Source organism: Malaclemys terrapin, chromosome 9 (assembly GCF_027887155.1).
Source record: "Malaclemys terrapin pileata isolate rMalTer1 chromosome 9, rMalTer1.hap1, whole genome shotgun sequence".
Taxonomy (NCBI): Eukaryota; Metazoa; Chordata; order Testudines; family Emydidae; genus Malaclemys; species Malaclemys terrapin.
This window is the reverse complement of record NC_071513.1, coordinates 4,407,487-4,429,655: the sequence shown is the minus strand read 5'-3', so window position 1 is coordinate 4,429,655 and position 22,169 is coordinate 4,407,487. Positions and strand designations below refer to the sequence as shown.

The window sequence follows — 22,169 nt, the reverse complement described above, 5'->3', positions numbered from 1 at the left end:
CCCCAATGCCATGCTGGAACTTCCTCTTGGGCTTCATGAGAGATTTGGACATCAAAGAGTAAATGTTCATTAGGGTAAACAGGTTTTTAGCTGTTTAACTTTAATTAACGTTAAAGTAAGTAATTTAGCCAAATCTCTGTGCACTACACTGAAAGTTTCCCCAACAGGTACTGGATGGCATACCATTCCTCCAGAAAGGGGAGAAGGGCTTGGTATGCAGTAACATATTGGTCTCTAACAGCTATTGGCCCACCAAACTGGAATTGCTAACAGACACCACAATACATACCTTTCAGGCTTTAGCAAGAACTCCAAAGAGAACAAATATTTTCTAGATAAAGTAGGAAGAATAAATGCTGGTCTTAATAGATATTTTGGGACAGCATTGTCCACAGAATTTAAGTCCCAATGATTTTTGATTGTCTAAACGTGACATGACCCAAATGAGAAACTATTATTCTATTAAAAATATTCTATTCCAACAGCTGCTTCCAAAAGAGCAAAAATAAAAACAGAACTATTGCAATTAGATTAGGACACATAACCAGAACTGCTCTACACTGATCAAACCCCTCTCCCACAAAAACCCAGCCACCAAGGGGCAGGGTTCATACCCTTCCTTCGCATCTGACTTTCAGTCCCAGTGCCCCACACAAGCTGTGAGGCACATGACCACAGATTAGCATTAACTGTTCTGGTATGCAAACAACCCCAAGAGTGAAATTCATGGAAACAAAATAATATATGACAAAAAAAGTTATTATAACAGCATTTGATTATTCAGTCCAATTTGTTTACTCTTCTCTACTTGTCTTTTCTAGTATGCCAAGCCCTAGTTTCCCTTTACACATTCAACTCCCTCCTTGACACTCACTTTTTCCATGTTGACCACAAAAAATAAGCTAACAAAATATGTAAGAAAAACTCTTCTGGGCTTCTCATTGTGCCATGTTTTTTTGTGACAGACTCCCTATGTGCCCGTTCCAGTCTTGAGTACAATGTCAGCACTTAAATAGTAAATAACACAGGAGATCCTTTAAGCCCCTTCTCAGAGTGCTGAGGACCACCTGATATCTCATTCTTTTGAAGACATAGCAACTATCTCTCAGGATACAAGTATCTAGCAGCATACTCAAATGCTGCCGCTATAGAATGATGTAAGGTGTTTCCTCACCAGAGACTACATGTGCTTGTTTTGTTATATTTGTACATGGCCTAGGAAAACAGGCCCCTGGCCTGGTAGGCACTACCAAAATACAAACTATAAACAACAGCACTGTTCTGTCAGTTAGGCATACTCAGTCACCAGAAGCCTGAGAACAAAGAGTCTGATTTTCAAACTTGGGACCCTCACTAAAAAGAGCACACACACTATGGCAACATACTATTGACCCAAATCCTCCATTTCAATTCAATGGAGTGAAAAATGAAAATTCAAACAAGATATATCGGGTTTTTTGTGTTCAACAACTCAGATAGACTTAACCAAAGCGGTTATAGAAAACACTGCTTTTGTGTTTTTTAAAAAAAACTGCAATCATTAATATTTGAAAAAACAGCTCTTGCTCTTCTGCAGTAATTTTTTCCATGTCCTTTCCAATACAAATATCCATCTTAAAATACAGAGCACCTCACAGCAAAGAGTGACATATTAGAATAGGCAGAAACAGCTCTTGCAGACTCTCAAATACTAGCATAGACCTTGGCCCTGCAAGTTGCTCCACAAAGCAGCAGAGGTCCATTCCCATGGAACAACTTGCAGGATTAGGATCACAATTAGGTTTTTCAATAGATGGCAATAGCTATGAGCCAACAGTGAGTATATGTACTTTGTGTGTCTGTCTAAACTAACTATTTACATGAGAGACTCGTCTAGTCCTTCACTTCACTCCAAACCTTTCCATAAGAATTTTCATCCTACAATACTGTTTATAACCCCCCCCAAACAGAAATTAAGACACCAAACTACACTACAGTAACTGGATCTAGTCTATTTTAAATCTATTAACTATTAATACAAATTCTATGCTGTTTCTCCAGTCTCCTTAATAAAGCCTTGTTAGTTACAGAAGTCATAGTGCAGTGCATGTTACATGCAGAGTGCATGACGATATTTAGCTATAACTGGATAACATAAAAATCCAGTTTTAGCCTGGAATTTCTGATTTACATTGTGCAAAAAGATTTGGGGGGAGATTAAATCAAATCTCTAATATTAATATAATTATTTAATGTGAATGGCACAAAATAATATGTATATGCTAAATAAAATGCATTTGGCAGAAAGAAATGACAATTTACAAGAGATTCAAAAATACCACTAAAAGATACAGTAACACATTTCTTCATTGTTTAAATTTGAGGTTACATTTCAATTTAGAATGATGAAAAGGTAAACTAATTTCTACTTACCCAAATTCAAATACAATAGAAAAAAGGCAAAGACTACCACTACACAATTGTGCAACTGGGTTTGAATGTCAAAAGACCATACAACATATTAAAGCTATTTTAAATGTATTGCCCAACTGCCTCACCCGTTCCAACAGTCTCCCCTCAGTTATGAGATGGTTGCATGAGTGCTTTCATACAACAGCTTGTGTTAATCAGTTCATCGGTCAAATAGCCAAAAGGAGCATTTCAAAGGGTAATCTGACCACAACCCCTTATATAGAATACCAGATCTCTCTTCTAATTTATGACAAAATTATCAGGAATATTACGAAAGGAAGACCTAAAGCTTAACTGATCAAAGAAATACTGTCGTTTTGTAGGATTTTGTGAAAAACAGCGTAAGATATAGCCATTCCCTGACAAAACGGACACATTTAAGATGTAGAATACTTACCTGAACATACAAATCAGATTCTTCCCGAGAGGGAACACATTACTGTCACAGAATCTTTATTAGGACAGAGCATCAGAACCCCAGAGCATTCTGGGATTTATTTATTTATTTTTAAATCAGATGCCTACCTTTTAGCATCTTAACACCATATGCAAATTCCCTACATATATTCAGCTTCAGATTAATTCTTTCAGAAACACATCTAATTCTAGTCCAGTTCTAGTTTGCCCAAAACATTTATATTTTCCACAAAATTTAAGATGTAATCAGAGTATCTGTCGGGGGGGGGGGGGGGGGGGAGAGAGAATTACATTAAATAGTTTTACCTTCAGAGTTACGTGTAGTTTTCTTGTGTTTTCGGCATAAAATCCTATAAACAAAGCAGTTAAACTGTCAGATAAGTCATGATTCAAGGCTTATTTAGTTTAATTTAAATAGCAGTACATTTCACCCCATTTACAACTCTCTAAAATTCCAATTTTGCAGTTAAAAAATGTAGACAGTCTAACACACTGTTTTATTAAACTCCATATTCACCATTATATATATTTTTTTAAACCCAATATGTTTGTATTCCAATGATAGTTTTACCAAGAGGGTGAAATATAAATACAAACAGAAACATGATAGATAAATAGTAGTTACATGTAAATGCCTTGTGAGGGTTTCTCTCTTATTTGAGCTTTATCATGCAATGCACAGTAGTAGTGATATGTCTTGTGACACGTTTTCACATCACAACCAATGGTTGCTCCTGGACAATGGCATAAAGAGCACATCTATAATAGAAAGAAAAATAAAATTCATGCTAGCAGTAGTTTAATACTTTTGGCTTTGGAAATAATTGGAACTAACAGGCATAAAATAACTCCCTCCTCACCAAACAGATGGCATTACGGAGAGCAATGTATTTAGTCATACGGTCTTTATCCGCATTTTTCCCCAAGTGTCATTTTTAATTAATTTTAAAAGGAGAGATAGATATGTCAGCTACTCAATTATAAAATATAACAGCATGATAATAATTTTATCATCTTCATTATTAATGCAGTGGAAAAATAATCCAATAACTTTAGCTAAGTAAGAAGTGCCATACTGGAACAAACTTAATTTTTCACTTAGATGTTATGCTTCCAAGAGTGGGCTATACCAAACACTGATCAACTGTGGATTATACTATGAAGGAAGGAGAGAAAAGGGACTTTCTTGCTGACCTCAGCTGGCAAATCAGTTTATTCCCTGAAGCATAAGGACTGAATGTTTGAAATTTTACCTTAGTTAACTGCAGCTGCCTGCCATTTGTTCCCCCTACAACTGTCTAACCCTCTTTCTAATAATTTGCTTCAGTTATATTCCATGACACTGTGGTACACAAAAGGAATTTCTCTTATTTGTACTAATACCACCACCTTTTTGTTCTTATGCTATAGAAAAGGCTACATAGAGGGCTATTGCTTTACTCTTCATTTTCCAAGGATAGGCACTTTCCACACTACTTTGTAATGGTTTCTCATTTGAGAAACACCTCTTATGCTTCTAAAAATGTTCATGGCCCTTCATGTGCTGAATTAAAGGGGAAGACATACAGTCAATGTATATAATGCCATTAATATTCATCATATTTTTTCTAGCTTCTTAACACTGCTCAAACTCTTCCTGAGTTTTTGATTGATTCTGAGGTATGTTTACTGAGCTAAATATTTATATCTAATTTGTTTCCTGCAAGGTTATAACTAATTCAAAACCCATCAGCATACATGACCAGTTTAAATTGTTCCTTACAATATGCATTACCTTGCATAAGAGTAAAATTACCCATCCATCATCTTGCTTAACTGCCTTGCTTATTAGGTCCTTCTACAGTTCTTCCAATTCTTCTTAGTCTTAACTAACCTAAATAAACCTGCCACCAGCAAGTTTTGTAACCCCACTATTTACCCCATCTTGAAGTTAACTGAATAAAACAAAACAAAAAATGAGCTGAATCTTGGATCATTCTGCTATTTACCTCCCTACAAATTGAGAAAACTGCTCTATTCATACTGTTCCATTGCTCTTAATCAGTTTTTAAATCCATGGTAGGTGTCTAATCAACCCTCTGTATTTCAAGTTTCCTAAAGTTGCTCACAAGAAGTTACTTATTAAAATGTATTTACACATTAAAAATAAACATATCTATCAGTTCCCTTTTATCCACTATTTTAATTTTCATATATTTTAATAGGTTAGACAGGCACAATTTACTCTTACATAAGCTGCGAAATCTCTGGTAAAATGACAAACTAGAAGAACCTTTATATTGATTTATTGATCTATTTCCCATTGAAATAAATTTAATTTGTTGGAATGATTTTTATTGGTTTTTTTAATTCTCTATGTACATCAGGCACATGGAAAGTTCTAAGCACAAAAAAAACATTTTTAAGGGTTTCTTCTCACATACAGCTAATAGAAGCAATAATGACCTCAGATCAGCGCATTTACTGGAAATTAAGAACAAGCTGATATTACTGGCCTATTATAGCTCAACCCCTCAACTATTACCAGAAATATTCTGCATTTCTCCCATCATTGCTTTAATATGCAGAAGTAGCTTCAAGTCTTCACTGCCTATTTGCTAAGTAGCAACATCTACCAAAATAGGACAACTCCTTAAACTCTGTCTGCCAGCAGACAGAATTTAGTAAAAACTACCAATATGAATGTGGTTCTCCAAATCTAATAGAGTGCTTTACTGCTTCTCCTATAAAGGACCAGTCAAGAATGGAAAACAAATCACTAAGTGCAACATGTTTGAAGAGAGGGCACATTCAAGCTTATCAGGACAAAACCCTTTAGCCTCTTCATATAAAACTTGGACCTAGTTCAAGTGCCTGGTTTCTCTAGATGGTGTGCTTTAAGAATCCGTCCTCTTCCAACAGGTTACTGATAGAACAAAAAAGATTCAGAAGCACAAAGAAAATCTATATTCTCATGAATCCCAAACATACAGATCTCGTAAAACCATTTAAAAAGATTTCTTGTTGGCCCACAGCCATATGCTATTCTGCTCTTTATAAATATCCAATCACACCTATATTCTCCAACTAGTATAGCTCAATGAAGACATAATATAATTAGAGCAAATAAAACTCCACACTGAAAAAGACTAAGCAAAGGATTGTACTGTTTAGTGACGAGGCTGTAAGTATAATGAGGTGCAACATCATGCAATTTCAGCCTCCAAAGAAAGCATCCCTGGTAAAGCCTCTTTCAGACCCCCTCCCCCATTTCTCCCCCCAAAAATGAAAGTGTCTAAGGACTATTTTAGTTATACCGTATCACTTGTTAGAAAATATTTCCAAAACCAACCATCTCCCAGATATGAAAGATGATCATAATAATACCTAGCTCTTATATCAAACAGAAATCTGCTTAAAAATTGATTAATGCCTTGCAAACAAACAGCAGTTCATATCACACAGTTCCGTAGCAGTTTGAGGCTAAACTAGTTTTCAGTATGTGCATCTCATGAAAAATCTGCATCCCAAGGCTCTATTAAATCATTAAAAAACGGAAGTAATAAGTATCTTGGCAGTAAAGGACAGTTTTTGGCAGTGAAACCAAATGTTGGTAAAGGAGCAGTGTTACACTTGCATAGCTCCCTGGAATGTGCTTCCATTGTGAAATCTGTCAGAAAATATTAAATAGGAAAGTAAATTTAAGAAATGCTGGTTTCTCTTTGTATGCAGCCCATTAAAAAGAACAAATTTATTTTGTTAATGAGTTTTAAAACTTGATTGGGAAAATTATGCCACATATTCACTATAAGCATCTTTATTTGCTGACAACATAAGGCGAGTGCTAGAGAAAATGTTAAGATTTGCAGTTCATTTTTAGGAATTCCAAAAATATTCCACTATCTCCAAAATAACCTATTTATATATTTGAATTAGACTATATACATTATGATTACAATACAACAAACTGATTGCTTTAAGAAGCTTCCCATCGTTAGTCATTTGACATTTAGAACTCAGTCCTATTCCTATTGAGATCAACTGCAAAATTCCTATTGATTTCAATAAGGGAATCACACCTGTTGGTGGCTATCCAGCTAACTACCATCCTACCCTTTCTCTGAGATTTACCCTCTTTTTTAAAAATGCGTGACCAGTTTTATCTTAATGACTCCTCCCATGGGTTAATTACTCACTACACTAGAGTTCACAGGCACAGGGAAAACATTTATTAAAAAAGATATGATATAATAGATAACTTCAGTAGTACATTGAATTACTTCATTAGATACTTTGCAGAAGTTAAGAAAATGCTACTTTTCCATTTTCAAGAGGCAGAATTACAGACTTACCAGTTTAGTGCCTCTTTTTATTTCCTTTTGAACATCTTCAATAGAAAATCCACCGAGACTCTCATTATCAGAGTGTGAAGATACCAATGCCGACGAAAATAGCTGCAAGTTGTGTAAAAACAAAACTTAATTTTAAAGGGTTTCCAGTAATATGGAATAATTATATTTGTAAAAAGGAACAATTTCAAAATAAAAATAAACAGTGGTGTTAGTAACATATACCACTGCCACAAGTGGGCTGAAATCATTCAGGATTTCGTTTGTTTACATAATGTAGTTAACAACTCACTGCTTTAACTTCCTTTTCCTCTGTTACTTACCATACATTTGTGATGTGCTGCCACCTTCTGGTTTTCAGACATCAATAGTTGTCCACATTCATTATCTTTATTAGACCTACAAAAACCACACTTCCGTTGCCTTGAAGACCCTTTTTTCTGTCCAATTGAGCTTGTCATGATTTTTAAAATGGCTTTAGAATGACACTTCAGTCCTCACAAATGCTACAGAGAATAAAAATGTCCAATAGTGATGTTAATTTCAACTTAAATCAATTTAGATTATATTTACTCAAGTTACTTTGTGTTTCTCTTAAAATACCTGAAACATCCACTATGTTTCAGAGTGGACTATAATTTGTCTCATACACACAGCTAGAGTATAATATATGATAAACATGTATATTGCAAAAGCTGTATTTCCCAAAATCTTTATAAGAATATGGCAACAAGGCATAAAATGGTCCCCAAAGTAAGAGAAGTTATCAAATTTATACAAACGTAAAGGCTGAGAGAGGAGAGGGGAAGGAGGAAATGAAAAATATAACAGGTATAGCAATCATTAGGGCTCTTAGGGAAATCCTGATGCAATACTGTCTCTCGTTCCATTTTCTTTTTATTTTTTCCAGAAGCACACTGCACAGGGGGAGCTTTACCTTAGCATACAATAAAACCCATTCTACTGAACTCCTTTAGAAGCAGCAATAAAAAAAAAACTAGGCTACAATCTATAAAAGCTAATAAGTACTGAATTTAAATACTCGTATTTGTAAAGATGAAGATGAGTAACTGTCCTTACAAGATGAGAAGATAAAATTTTACCATTTTAGGTATTACACGGATACATTGTGGCCAGTTAAAGTCACAAACAAAGTTTTAGAGGTGAATATTTGTGACTAATATGCTGCAACAGAAACCCTTTAAGATCCAGGGCTGTTTTTTGCAACCTTACCCTAATTCTGAATATTTGCATGACAACAGCTGTTCTTATCCTAAAAAACGTAATTTAAGATTAAACTCCACATAAATCACATACTTTTTATGTTTTACAAGCAACAGTTAAAAATACAACACCAAGGCCCCTGTTCAGCAATGAGATTCACATAGGTGGATCCACTTCAATGAGGCTTCATAGACAAATCTGTCTAGGTGGCTCTCATTGCAAGTTTGGGCCCTAAAACATCCAATATTCAAGGATACACACTTTTGGGACCCATTCTAAAGTTGAAGTTTGTATCCATTCACCTTTACATCTCTAAAAGAAAACATAATATAAACATGCTATAATTTATATAATTAACATGGTCTAATTCGAGAATCTAAGTAGCATGCTTGTTTACTGCTTTTCCTCTCTGAAGATCTGGATCTCAGTATTGTTCTGGTTACATAGGCAATGAATATGGCTCTGAGCCTTCGTCTCCAGTAGACGCCCACCTAAATCAGGAAGACCACTACATAATTCAGAACTTCTACTAAAAAAGAGCCTTGGTTATAGTGGCAGAGGCGTCGTAGGTCAGGATTGATTTGCAATTATACAACTGACTGGTGAAATTTGCATAGCCGAACTCTGCGTGGCTCTTGAAAGTGCTACAAGTTCCTCACTTTCCTAGACACTAATATCACTCATTTTTATTACAGAAAGTTGAGGAATAGTGCTAAGTTTATATGCCTCTCTATATAAAATACGATTAAATGAAGATCCTTTTAATTCTCATGTAGTGTTATTCACAAATTTTCATAGATATAATTTAAAAACATTTTTTCTTGCCATGCTTAATACAAGATACATTTACATTTTGATGTACGAATGTCTAATCTCTAGTGCTTGTTCTTTTTACTGTTTCCTTTACTTCCATTTTTAACTATAAAGCAATTTACTAGATTGGTGACACATACTTGTAACAAGAATGCATATATTCTAGATCTAGCTGATTTACACATAAAAAAGTGCCAATGTGAATAAATGAGTCACACCCTTTTGCAGTGGCAGAGAACCCTTAAATGTTAAACACAAAAAATTTACTTACTATCTTTTTCTAAAGAGAAGTCAAAATAAAATAACTACTCCATTTATTAAACAGCAAGAAGGGCTGGCTTTTGAAGAAAGGAAAGAGACTTTCAAAATGTTCTTGAATTCTTTCAAAATCTAAATGAGATTTTGGAAGCAGGAAAAAGCTTCAGAAGAAAACTATATAAAAAGATTTTTTTGTTCTTAGGTCACATTCAAAAGCTTTACATAAATCATGCAATAATGGGTTGGAGATACTGTAACAATGTAAAATGCAAGAATCACTTCTGTTTTAATATAATTAATATTACAGCAATTATATACATACACACACAAGGCTAAATGCATTCATTGTGGGTTAGCTTTAATTTGACTTTTTTTCTTTACATTGTATTTAATTTTTCGTACTTTACTTTCTTATTCAGGAACTAATTCTTGTAGCAGCAACAATGACAGTCCTTATAAAAGTAACTTAAGAAATTTAAAGTCAAATTCTGTCCTTGGATGTATGTTCACAAGTCCCATTGGCTAAAACAGGAGTCATACGGAAAATTTGGTTTTAAGTATGTCAATCACTCTTGCTGCTACATCAATAGACTCTCTCCCTTTTAATCTCAATCTGAATGGCAAACTACGATTTTGGAAAATCTGAATAATTCATAACAACCCTGGAAGTCAAAATGATTGCTCACTTTAATATTTTGCTTCTTGGAAGCTACTGAAATATGTTCTTCACAGGTGGTTGAAGTCACCTAGCCTTCAGCATTACGTTATACAGTGCATCGAAGTCACACATATAACAAGGTACATGGTTAATAGGGTATGTACTATTGTTTATATGATCTTACTCCTTGAAATAATTTTGTATTTTTTTATAACTTAGATGATGGTAATATGTGATCCATTGAGCAGGTTGTCTCTGTTAGCATAGCAATGAAAAAATGCAACTAACTGGCTGAAATTGTGTTTTGGCATGATTATTCAAATACTTTAAAATATTTTTTAAAATGCAAGTACAGCAAAAAGCAAAGATTAGGCCAGAAAGGTAACACACATTCCTATCAAAATCAGATTTTATTATTCCCAAAGCATTTTTAAAGGAAAACTAAAAATGCTCTCTCTAATTTTGTGCGTTTTGTTTGCATGTGTTTTACATGCTTAGGGCTTGCGGAAGAAATTGATTAGTACAAGAAGTATTTTATCCATACTACTGACTTTAAGTTACATTTGTTCACCTATGATGTATATTAACCTATTTTCCTAGCATATGCCAATCTGGTATGTACTGGAAATCCTTTCCTTCATATCATAGGGTGCACTTGGCATCCTTTTCCACATGTATATTTTTGTATTAAATTCACATCAAACACCACCATGGCTTGCAGTGAATGTATATTAACATAGGTTAAGAATGAGCAAGCTATTTAGTAGAGAACAATTGCTAGGTTTATCTGACAGTTTCAGAAAAGCAGAAACCTTTATTTTTAAGCTCTATTTTAGCTAATTTACATTTTCTGAAAACAGTTAGAACCAGTTGCCCTGCCACATTACAAATCCATAAACCTGAATGCAAACATTTAAAATCTTGCTATTTAATTTCTTATTGAAAATAGTTTAAGAATGTCTAATCCAGATTACTGACTAAACACCAGCCTACTTCTCACTTGAACACCAAAACAGGTACAATTCAAAATCAGCAAAATATTCTTCCAATCCACTTTTAAAAATAAACTATAAACTGGGTTGTCGTTTTGTGAAAAAAATGTGACGTGTACATATATCCTTGAACTGAAACCTTACTTGCCAAGTTTCAGTCAAAAGCAAGATTTACAGTTACGCTATAAACCCTGTAAACAGAGGTATATCATAGAAACATTGACTATGGAGATCAGTACTAGCAACCTATATAGAAGACTCAGATGAGTATACTTTTTTTTTTTTTTTTTTAAAGCTGTACTGAGGTCATGTCAATATCTTCCAAGATCCTATCTAAAGGGTACCTAATTCCACAATAAAATCTCTTATAAAATGAAAGCTGTGATAAGAGATTCTCAGCCACAGAAAGGGATTCTTTTTGTAATTCTCTCTTCAGAATTTGTTCATCTGTGTAGTTTAATTGATGTATATTAAGACAGTACTCAAGCTCATCTTTTCCTTCTTGATATCTTTATTTTTGTAAGAGTTTTTCCACACAAACTACATTAAGCCCTGCACTTAGTTTTATTACCATCTTCTATAGGACTAATTCTAAATGCGCAATAAACAGGCATACTCCTCGTCCTCACATGAAACCTTGCAAAAGATGAACTTGGAAGCTGAATTCATAACTTTGCTAGACACTAAAAATCATGGTCTTAATAAAGACATTTGATTTACCGCTTATTACAACAATCTGTAACTCACTAGCCCCCTCCCCTCTCTTTGTCCTATGTATACAAGGATGTTAACACGCCACTTTGCCTTGAATGGTCCCTTAAACTATCTGTTCGATCTTGCATTCAGCTGTGACACTGAGTACCTTTCCCAGACCTGAGAGAGCGCTCTGTGTGGCTTGAAATCTTGTCTCTCTCACCCCAATAGAAGTTGGTCCAATAAAAGATATCCCCTCATCCATCTTGTCTCTCCAATATTCAACATCTCTCAGGGAAAAAAAACAAGGAGGGCACTATCTCAATATATGAAACATTACTCAGCACTGAGGGAGGGAAAGAAAGATAAGAAAGGAAGTTCAAGAGCTTTTCTTCATGCTCTATTTATTAGCTAAAGTCAGGCCCAAACTGGCTATTTCTTACATAGAATACTGGATTACAGTTTATATGCAAGGCTCTCCACAGGAAAGTTTAATTGTTTTGTTAAAACTATGGATTCTTCATGATTAGAGGTGCTATGCAAACACAGGATTGTTTGGGTTTTGTTTTTTTAAAACATGTAACAGAATTTGAGACAACTGGGAGAAGCACAAGAGAAACGTGCCTAGATTTTTTTTTATTTAAACCTGTTAGAAAAGTGATTTTGGATACTTCTTCAGATAAAAAAAACAAACAAAAAACATTTAGGCAAGTATTTTTACAAGTGACTGGCGATTTTGGGTACTCCACTTGAAGTACTTTAAAGGGGCCTAATCGTCAGAAAACGCAGATTACCCATCCTCTGCCAATCAAGCCCCTTTAATCTGTTAGTCTTTAAGGTGCCACCAGACTCCTTGTTTTTGTAGATACAGACTAACACAGCTACCCCTTAATACTTAAGCCCCTTTAAAGTATCTAGGGGAACAACGAGCACCCAAAATCATTAATCACATGAAAATCTCAGCTTTAAGATATATGCAAACAAGATTTTCCATATACTTCATACCTACAGAAAACACCGAAGACTGAAAGAGAGATTGGTGTGACCAGCCTGCAGCAGATGAATTGGATTTGTTTTCAGGAAAGTTTGGGGTTCCCACCCAGGAAGGGGGCGGGGAGACCATGAACTGGGGCAGCCACCTCACAGGAGAAGGGTCAAACCCTGGCTTGAATAGTTTGGTAGGGCAGGCAGCTAAGCCACAGAGCTGAGTAGGGTGCCCCTCTCAGAAGGGAGAATTACCTCTGCCGTAGCCGGCAGTGTCCCTGGGGTGGGATCCTCAAGCGGAAATCGGTCCCTACGGCTCCCCGCAAGGCAGGGGCGCTTCCCAGCGGGAGGATTAGCGCCAGGAGAAGACGGGGGCCCTGGGAGATGGGAGAACAGTCTAGGCTTGGAGGAAAGTGACCCCCCGTTTTGGGGGCCCCTTCCAACAAGGGCACGAATCCCACCGGGCGCAGGGGGATCGCCGGGCCCTTCGGGAGCTACCCCGGGACGGGACGGGCTAGGGTCCGCCCCCCCCCCGAAGGGCGAGCCCCCGCGGGCTGTTCGCCGGCTCCTCAGGCCTGAGCCCCGGCGGCCCCCCCCGCTGAGGGGGCGCGCGCCGGGGCGGGCTGGGGGGTCTCTCCTCAGGCGGAGGGGCCGGGCAGGGGCTCCGCCGCCGCCCACAGGCGGCTGGGCCGGCGCCGAGCGGTGCCTCCCTCAGGGGTGCGCGGCCGCCCGCCCGCTCGCTCACTCACCCAGGGGGGCGGGGCGCCGGGGACCGAGGACTCGGGGGCCGCTCGCCGCTGGGCGCTCAGAACCGCTCGCTCGCTGGCGCTGGGACCTTCCCTTTCATTCGGGGCAGGGGACGCTGCGCCGCCGCTGCCGCACGCACGCACGCACGGCTTCGCGCTGGCGCCAAGACGTCACGACGTTCCCACCGGCGCCTGATTGGTGCGCGAGGCTGCGAGGCGCGGCCGAGGAGGACTGGTCCCGGAGCGGCCGGCGGTTCCAGCGCAGGCGCACACGAGCATCCGAAGTCGTCGGCTGCCGGGGAGGGCGGTGGGGGAGCGCGTGCGCAGTTGGAGCTGACAGCTGGCGGGGATGGGGAAAATGGAGAAGCCGCGCGTGCGTAGAATGACCTCTGGGGGACACCGAGGGTGACCCGCGCCTGCGTACAGATCATTTTGAAGGCTGCTGTGGGTAGAATGAACTGGAGGTTGGGAGGCTGCGCGTGCGCATGACTGAGCTGGCTCTGCAGAAGGGCTGGAGAGCTCATACACCAGGGAAGGGCCTTGCCTGCTGCACTCCCACCACCAGACCCCCCCTTAGGGCCGGGGGTGTGCTCTACAAAAAGACAACCCCTGCCTCAAGGAGTTCACAACCTGCCACCCATGGCTCTTGGGGCACCTGCTCCCGCTGGTTACATTCACACAAAAGCTTTGCTTAGTGACAGATCCATTGCATCAGGACACAGCCCACCGCACTCTTAAAAGCGTGTTAAGAGGGATGTAGAGGGAAAATCTGCTTACCTTGCCTACCGCCTGTTCTGGTGGTAACATGCTCTAGCATTGGATAAAGGTTTTATTTCCATCTCCAGTCAATAGCTACCAAAAAGCACCACATCCCCCAGCTCCATCAGACTTGCACTCTGATGCAAACTCTTAACAGTGACCTCAACCACTCTTAGATCAGCACATCTAATAATCACATTTCCTGGGCATCTGGGAAGTTATTCTACCTTAACAGTGCTGAGGTTGCCACCAAGATTTGGTCTTAGAGTGCAAACTTGATGAAGCTGGAATACTACTATTTTTGGTAGTTAGGTCACCGCTGTCTGCCCCTGTGAAGCCTACATTCAGACTTGCCAATGTATGACAAACAAGTGAAATAAAGTATACATCACACCATAATACAAAGATGATAGTTTTTAGGTTAAAAAAAAAATGATGTTTTCTTACTGCATGAATTAAATAAACCAGTTGCTCTCAAACTTTTGTACTGGTGCCCCCTTTCACATAGCAAGCCTCTGAGTGTGACCCCCCTTATAAATTAAAAAACACTTTTAAATATATTTAACTCCATTATAAATCCTGGCTGCAAAGTGAGGTTTGGGGTGGAAGCTGACAGTTTGTGACACCCATGTAATAACCTTGCAACCCCCTGAGGGGTCCTGACCCCGTTTAAGAACCCCTAAAATGAACTAAAGTAAGTTCTAATACATACAACCCTAGAATCCCCCACTGTGGGCTGTTAACAGGGTTTAACTCTGGGCTTTAAGACTCCGCTCAGTACACTTGAACTACAGGAGTAATTGCTAGAGGATTGACACACTGTCAGTGGGTTGGTTGCATGCTATTTGTTAGTAGAAGAATGGAGGTCAGGAATCCTAGGAGCAAAGCCACAGCTGGTGTACATTGCACTGAAGTCAATGGAATGATGACAGTTTACATCAGCTGAGGATCTTGTCCCTGGACTCTAGCTCTGGGAGGACAATGTGGTGTAGTAGTGGTTAGAGATAAGAGAACCAAAGCACCTATACATGGATGAGTTGATCTGACAGGCAACATAGCTGAAAGTCAGGCCTAACCCCCTTCAGGGCTTGTCTTCATTATACCAGTTAGCTCAAGTTACTCCATTTGAGCTAGCCTAGGTGGAGTGAAAGCATCCATACGGTGAAGCTACAAAGAGTGATTAGATTAGAATCACCAATGTGCTAATTCAGCTCACAGCCAGTAGCTGCATCCTCACTGCACTGCTACCTTGGGCATTAGCAGCACTCAAACATCAGTCCAGACCCCTTGACAGCCGCTAGCTAGCTTGAGTTTAAAGCACCACTTCACTTGAGCTGGAGATTTGTGTGTGTGGACAGGAGTCAGAGTGGGGTAACACCCAAATTATACCTTGAGCTGACATTACAGTGAATACAAGACCTTAGAAACTTGAGTCGTATTCCTAATTATTAATAATAATCATGTTTACTACCATAGTGCTTAAGGGACCAACCTAGAATGGGGTTCCATTGTGCTAAGCCAGTGGTGCGCAACCTGCAGCCCACGGGCCACATGCGGCCTATCAGGGTAATCTGATTACGGGCTGCAAGCACAGGTTAGTTCTCCATGGAAAGGCTTTTGACACAGCCCCAAATGACATTTTCACAAGCAAACTAGGAAAATGTAGGCTAGATAAAATTACTTTAAAGTTGGTTCACAGCTAATTGAAAGACCATACTCAAAAAGTAGTTATAAATGGTTCTGTCAAAATGGGAGGACATATCTAGTGGGGTCCCACAGTGGTCTGTCACTATTCAATATTTTTATTAATTACTTATATAATGGAGTGGAGAGTATGCTTATAAAATTTGCAGGTGACAAACTGGGAGGGATTGCATGTATTTTGAAGGATGGAATTAGAATTCAAAATTACCATGACAAATTGGAGAATTGGTCTGACCAACAAGATGAAATTAAATAAAGGTAAGTGCAAAGTACTTGACTTAGGGGGAAAAAAAAAAAATCAAATGTACAATTACAAAATGGGGAATAACTGACCAGGTAGTAGTACTGCTGAAAAGGATCTGAGGGTTATAGTGGATCATAAATTGAATATGAGTCAACAAAGCAATGCAGTTGCAAAAAAGTCTAATATCGTGCTGGTGTACATTAATAAGACATGGGGAGGCAATTGTCTGCTCTACTCAGCACTGGTGAGGCCTGTGTGCCACATATTAGGAAAGGTGTGGACAAACTGGAGAGTCCAGAGGTGAGCAACAAAAACATGTACAAAACCAGACCTAAGCTTTCCTCATAACAAAAAAACCTGAGCATGTTTAGTCTTGAGAAAAGCCTGAGGGGGGACCTGATAACAGTTTTCAACTATGTTAAGGGCTGTTACAAAGAGGACTGTGATCAGTTGTTCTCTGTTCACTGAAGGTAGGACAAGAATATTTAGGTTTTCGAATGATTAGGGGAATTAAGGTCTGGAATAGACTTCCAAGGGAAGTTGTGGAATCCCCATCATTGGAGCTTCATAAGAACAGGTGGGACAGACAACTGTCCAGAATGGCGGTTTACTTGAGACAAGGTGGGTGAGGTAACATCTTTTATTGGACCAACTTCTGTTGGAGGGAGAGAGAGAGACACACTTTTTGAGCTTTCATAGAGTTCAGATCTGGGAAATGTACTCAGAGAATCAGAGTTAAATACAAGGTGGAACAGATTGTTGAGTGTAAGGCCTGATCTACACTCAGGGAGTGGTGGGGAGAGGAGGAAATCGATCCAAGTTACACAACTACAGCTACGTGAATAATGTTGCTGAAGTTGATGTACTTAGATTGACTTACTGTGGTGTCTTCACTGCGGTGAGTCGACTGCTGCTGCTCCCCCGTCGACTCTGCCTCTCGTGGCAGTGGAGTACAGGAGTCGACATGAGAGCGCTCGGGGATCGATCTATTGCATCTAGCCTAGATGCGATAAATCGACCGTTGCTGGATCGATCGCTGCCCGCCAATCCGGCAAGTAGTGTAGACATACCCTTAGTAGTTAACACATACTTCAAGGGACCATCCTCTCTCTCTGGCACAAGTAATCTTAAAACCTTTAAAATATATAGGACAGAGATGACAGTTGTTATGATGGTCGGCTTCAAATCCTGCACAAGATCATAGTATACATCATGATGCTATATAGTCCAGGCAAACCTGGGGAGAAAAATGGTGCCAGTCATTTAATTAATTTCTCATTCAGTACAAAAGATGAGATTCAAAGGTGGAGGGGACATTGTGTGCTGATCTCAGGCTGATATTTGGCCCTATTTTAAATTTTGCAAACACTAGGGTCTCTACCTCTGTTACTAAAGGAACTTGAAATGAATATAGCCATTTGCTTTACTTTCTTATTGTGCAGCATTTAAGAGCTCTCTTTGGACACTTGAGCCTTCCACAAGTAGTAAATTCTGACAGTTTCTTTGAGAAGCTCAGCAAGGAGAATGAATTAATGAGTTTTGGAAATAACATATCCAGGTGGCTTAATATTTTATAATCTACATTTTCAGAGCCAGAGATTTGAGAGTGATGGTCATGTGAAATAGTGTTAACAGGGTATATTTTTAAGTTGCTAAGGCTACCACACTATGGCTGACTGATTGATCATAATGACTACATGACAACACAAGGAGATTCTAACTTTATGTTAACATACATTGACTGCACTGGCCAGAAGCCCAGTGAACATTAACAACAACTGGATCTTCTAGAACTTCTCAGTGTATTTGACAAGCTCATTACACAAACTCATTTATTTACTCTCCCATTTCAACAGAAGAACAAATGTCATAATCAAGCAAAAAGGAGTTAAATTATAAGGCAGAGCTTGTCATTTGCTCACAGAGCTAGCATTAATCTAGTTGCTGTATACACCACAGATTTGTATAAACAACATTCATCTTCCATCAAAGAGATGATCAGTTTTTGGATTTTCTATAGGCCAGCTGTGGGGGAATACATTTTACAAGAAATCCAGTGTGTATGTGTAACTTTTGATTAAAACAATGGGAAAGAAAGCACTTTATTTTCCTCAGAGTAATGGTAGATTTAAAGAAAACCCCATTACACAAGTTCATTCAGAATATACCAGAAGAGCTGTTAAAAGATATTCTTAGAGGTTCAATTAGCCTGAAACAAACAATTACAACTATAGATCTACTTAACTGAAATAAAACTGAGCAGCTGGCTTCCCAACCATGTTTCAAATACAGTACACATAAATGGCAGTGGATCAGATCTTATCCCCATCTGGGATTTGGCTTTATTTACAAGAGGAACTGGAAATGAAACATCAAATCCAGCCAAGCCTTCTCTCCAAGGCTGGCAGCTCCCAAGGCCCCTCCTCAAGAACTGCTCAGCCCATACCCTTGGTCCTCATTATAAAGCACTTCTACATCCTTTATATTTGTATGATCATCAACAGACATGCAATAATGAGTCAACAAACCTCACTTATAATTTTCCTGCCAGAAAAGGTGTGTTCTTAACTCAAGTGAGCTAACTCTAGTTCACAAGCCTAGTTAACTAACTCAAGGTAAAATCCTTGTAAAGACCAGCCAGTTTGTAGTTTGCAAATGAATTAGGAGGTCAAGTTAAAGACAAGCACCCTCACTAAATTTCACTGAGTCTGGTATTTTTTTATAGAGTCCCATTTATTTACAAGGAATGTACAAAGTCCTGCTTCAACAAATGCAGGAAACACCAAAAAACAAGAGATGGTGACTTTGCTTAGGGTATGTCTACACTACAGCTATGGAAAATCTGCTTTACAAGAGGAGACTCAAAGAGTTTGGCTTGTTTAACCTAAGCAAGCAAAGGTTGAAGGAAGATGTGTTTACAGAGAGCAATCCTATCAATGGGATAAACACCAGGGAGAGAGAGGAGTTCTTGAAGTTAAGGATTAATGTTGGCACAGAATCAACTGGATATAAACTGGACATTAACAAGTTTAGGCTTGAAATGAGACAATGGTTTCTAACAATCAGAGGAGTGTAGTTTCAGAATAGCCTCTAGTAGAGTAATGGGGGCAAAAAACCTAACTTGTTTCAAGACTGATCTTGAGAAGTTTATGGAGGGAATGGTATGATGAGGTTGCCTATAAAGGCATATGGGCCATCCGTTACTGCTATTAGCAAATATCTCCAACTGCTGAAGATGGGACTGTAGATGGGGAGGGCTGAGTTACTACAGAGAATTCTTTCCAGGCATGTGGCTAGGCAGGGGGAGCAGTCTCACTCACATGCTCAGGGTCTAATTGATTGGTATATTTGGGGTCAGGAAGGAATTTCCTCCAGGTCAGATTAGCAGAAACCCAGGGTTTTGGCCTTCCTCTGCAGCGTGGGATATGGGTCACTTGCTGGTTTGAACTAGCGTAAATGGTGGATTCTCTGTAACTCAGCCAGAGGTTATGGGCCTATTACGGGAGTGGGTGGGTGAGGTCCTATGGCAGGAGTGGGCAAACTATGGCCCGTGGGCTGCATCCGGCCCGCCAGCTGTTTTAAGCTGGCCCTTGAGCTCCTGCTGGGGAGAGGGGTCTGGGGCTTGTCCTGCTCTGGTGCTCCAGCTGGGGCACAGGCTCGGGAGCCGCTCCACACAGCTCCCAGAAGCAGCTGCATGACCCTGCTCCGGCGCTCCAGCCAGGGCGCAGAGTCAGAGGCTGCGCCATGTGGCTCTGGGAAGCCACGGCATAGCCTCCTTCTGGCGCTCCAGCCAGGGTGCAGGGTTGGGGGCAGCTGCATGCGAGTCCTTGAGGCCGCAGCATGGCCCCCCTCCAGCGCTCTAGCCGAGGAGCAGGGTCAGGGGCCGCTCCACACGGCTCCCAGAAGTCATGGCATGGCCCACCTCTGGCTTCTATGCACTCCAATGGCCCTCTCTAGCACTCCAATGGGAGCTCTAGGGGCGGTGCCTGTGGATGGGGCAGTGCGCAGAACCGCCTGGCCATGCCTGCGCATAGGAGCCATAGAAGGGACATGCCACTGCTTCCAGGAGCCACTTGAGGTAAGTGCTGCCCAGAACCTGCACCCCTGAGCCTCTCCCCATGCCCCAACCCCCTGCCCCCCCCTTCTGCCCTTCAACCCCCTCAATCTCAACCCAGAGCACCCTCCTGCACCCCAAACCCCTAATCCCCAGCCCCACTTCAGAGACCACACCCCCAGTGCCTGCATCCCAACCCCCTGCCCCAGCCCTGATCCCGCTCCTGCCTTCTGAACCCCTTGGTCCCAGCCCAGAGCACCCTCCTACACCCCAAACTCCTCATTTCTAAAATGATCAGCAATGAACTAATTTAAACAATTTTGTTAAATATTTTTAGGTTTAAGAGTTAATAATCCAACAAAATACATTGGGTGGCTCATTTCTCAGAGTTAATGTTTCAAGCTATCCATGGCCTCAAAAGGGCATAATTGCATCATTTTATGGGTGGTACATATTGTTAGGATTATCTTCACAAACAAAAAATTTCCCCAGCCCTTAATTAAAGCTTAGATTCTGGAGACCATATTTGCAGCAAGGGATGGAGTCCACCGCTGTGAACCAAGAAAATGATTTTATTGTCCTCACTGTAAGGTATATATTTTAGATAGACTATTATGACAGCAACATGGATGTAAAAAAATTAAAATCAGACCCAAAGTATCTCAAGTTAAGCATCCAAAAGTTAGTGGACACCTCTGAAACTTTGGGTCTAAGCACCTTGCCCAAGGTCACAGATCTGGGACTAGAATCCCTAGGGCGGATCCTCAGTCGGTATAAATGATCAAAGCTCAATGCTATGATCACTTTCACCAGTGGAAGATCTGCTCCCACGTGTCCCAACTCCCAGTCCTGTGCACTAACCCTAAGAGTTGCTGTATACTAGTACAGGACTAGACCCTTCACCCACACAAAAGGGCCACATCCAGCAGATAGAGCAATGGAGTCCCGTTTCTTTTCTCGGCTTTCCCAAGTGTCCTTGGGCAGGGCACTTAAATTCTGTGCTTCAGTTTTCCCCATTTCTGGTATTGATGGAATACTTAACTTATAGGAATGCTCTGAGCCAAAATTCATTGGGCCAGATTCTCAGCTGCTGTAGCCCCATTGACTTCAGTGCAGTTAGTGCATTTGACAGCAGTTGAGGATCTAGTTCTGTAATGTTGTCCTCTGCCACCACCTAGATCTTCAGTTAGTATAAATTGTCTTACCTCCAGCTGCAGATATGTCCCCTGGATTGGACAGTGGTAGGTGCTTCAGAGTGCCTTGATTGGTGCAAGTGCTGTAAGAGTGTGAAGTATATCACTGAGGATTAGAGTTCTAAAGCCATTTAATATTCAGCAGCTATGTAATTCAGCAATGTGGGATCCTCTTGAAGAGGTTGATGAGGTTAATGTTGAGCTGTGGTTTTAACCTCACTATATCTTTTCCTTCTGTTTACACTAAACCTAGAAAGAATGTATTATACCTTTATTCACCTTAATGTCATGGAGTATTTTCATAAACATTTTAAACACTCTGACACAGGTCTTTACTTTTGTCGTTAGTATGTAAAATGTATGGGTTTCATAACTGTAGCACCAGACTTTCTAATGTGTTGTACCAATACTACTGTATAGCTTTGTATTTCACAGTAAATTACAATGCTGTTGTTTCCAATCTTTGTCCGAAAGATTTCCCCACTTTAAAGGGCACTTAAGCAGAACGTCCAAAAACTAAAATAAGGGGCAGCCTTCAGTTCATGTAGAAAGATTCAGAAGTGGATATCCTCAAGAACTACTGTCTAGCAAGCAGCCAGCCCTTTGATAAAAAGGTGCAGCTAAAGTGATTTCAGTCATCACTCACAAAAC

General features: G+C 39.9%; 1 protein-coding gene across 7 annotated transcripts in view; it reads right to left on the bottom strand.

Moving 5' to 3' along the window:
- The window catches only part of PHF6 (PHD finger protein 6), a 44,632-nt gene extending 23,081 nt beyond the window's left edge, over window positions 1–21,551 (bottom strand). For 3 of the 7 annotated variants that reach the window (XM_054040104.1, XM_054040110.1, XM_054040111.1), the window contains exons 1-5: window positions 13,568–13,694; window positions 7,520–7,702; window positions 7,200–7,301; window positions 3,494–3,627; window positions 3,175–3,218 (exon numbers count right to left, since the gene is read on the bottom strand). In XM_054040104.1, coding sequence (XP_053896079.1) covers window positions 3,175–3,218; window positions 3,494–3,627; window positions 7,200–7,301; window positions 7,520–7,657 — 418 coding nt within the window. In that variant the 5' untranslated portion in view covers window positions 7,658–7,702; window positions 13,568–13,694. Of the gene's footprint in view, window positions 1–3,174; window positions 3,219–3,493; window positions 3,628–7,199; window positions 7,302–7,519; window positions 7,703–12,839; window positions 12,864–13,073; window positions 13,328–13,567; window positions 13,695–21,530 lie in introns of those variants that run through there. The other 4 variants (XM_054040108.1, XM_054040105.1, XM_054040109.1 and 1 more) reach the window with 4 other exon arrangements.
- Window positions 21,552–22,169: the final 618 nt, after the last annotated feature.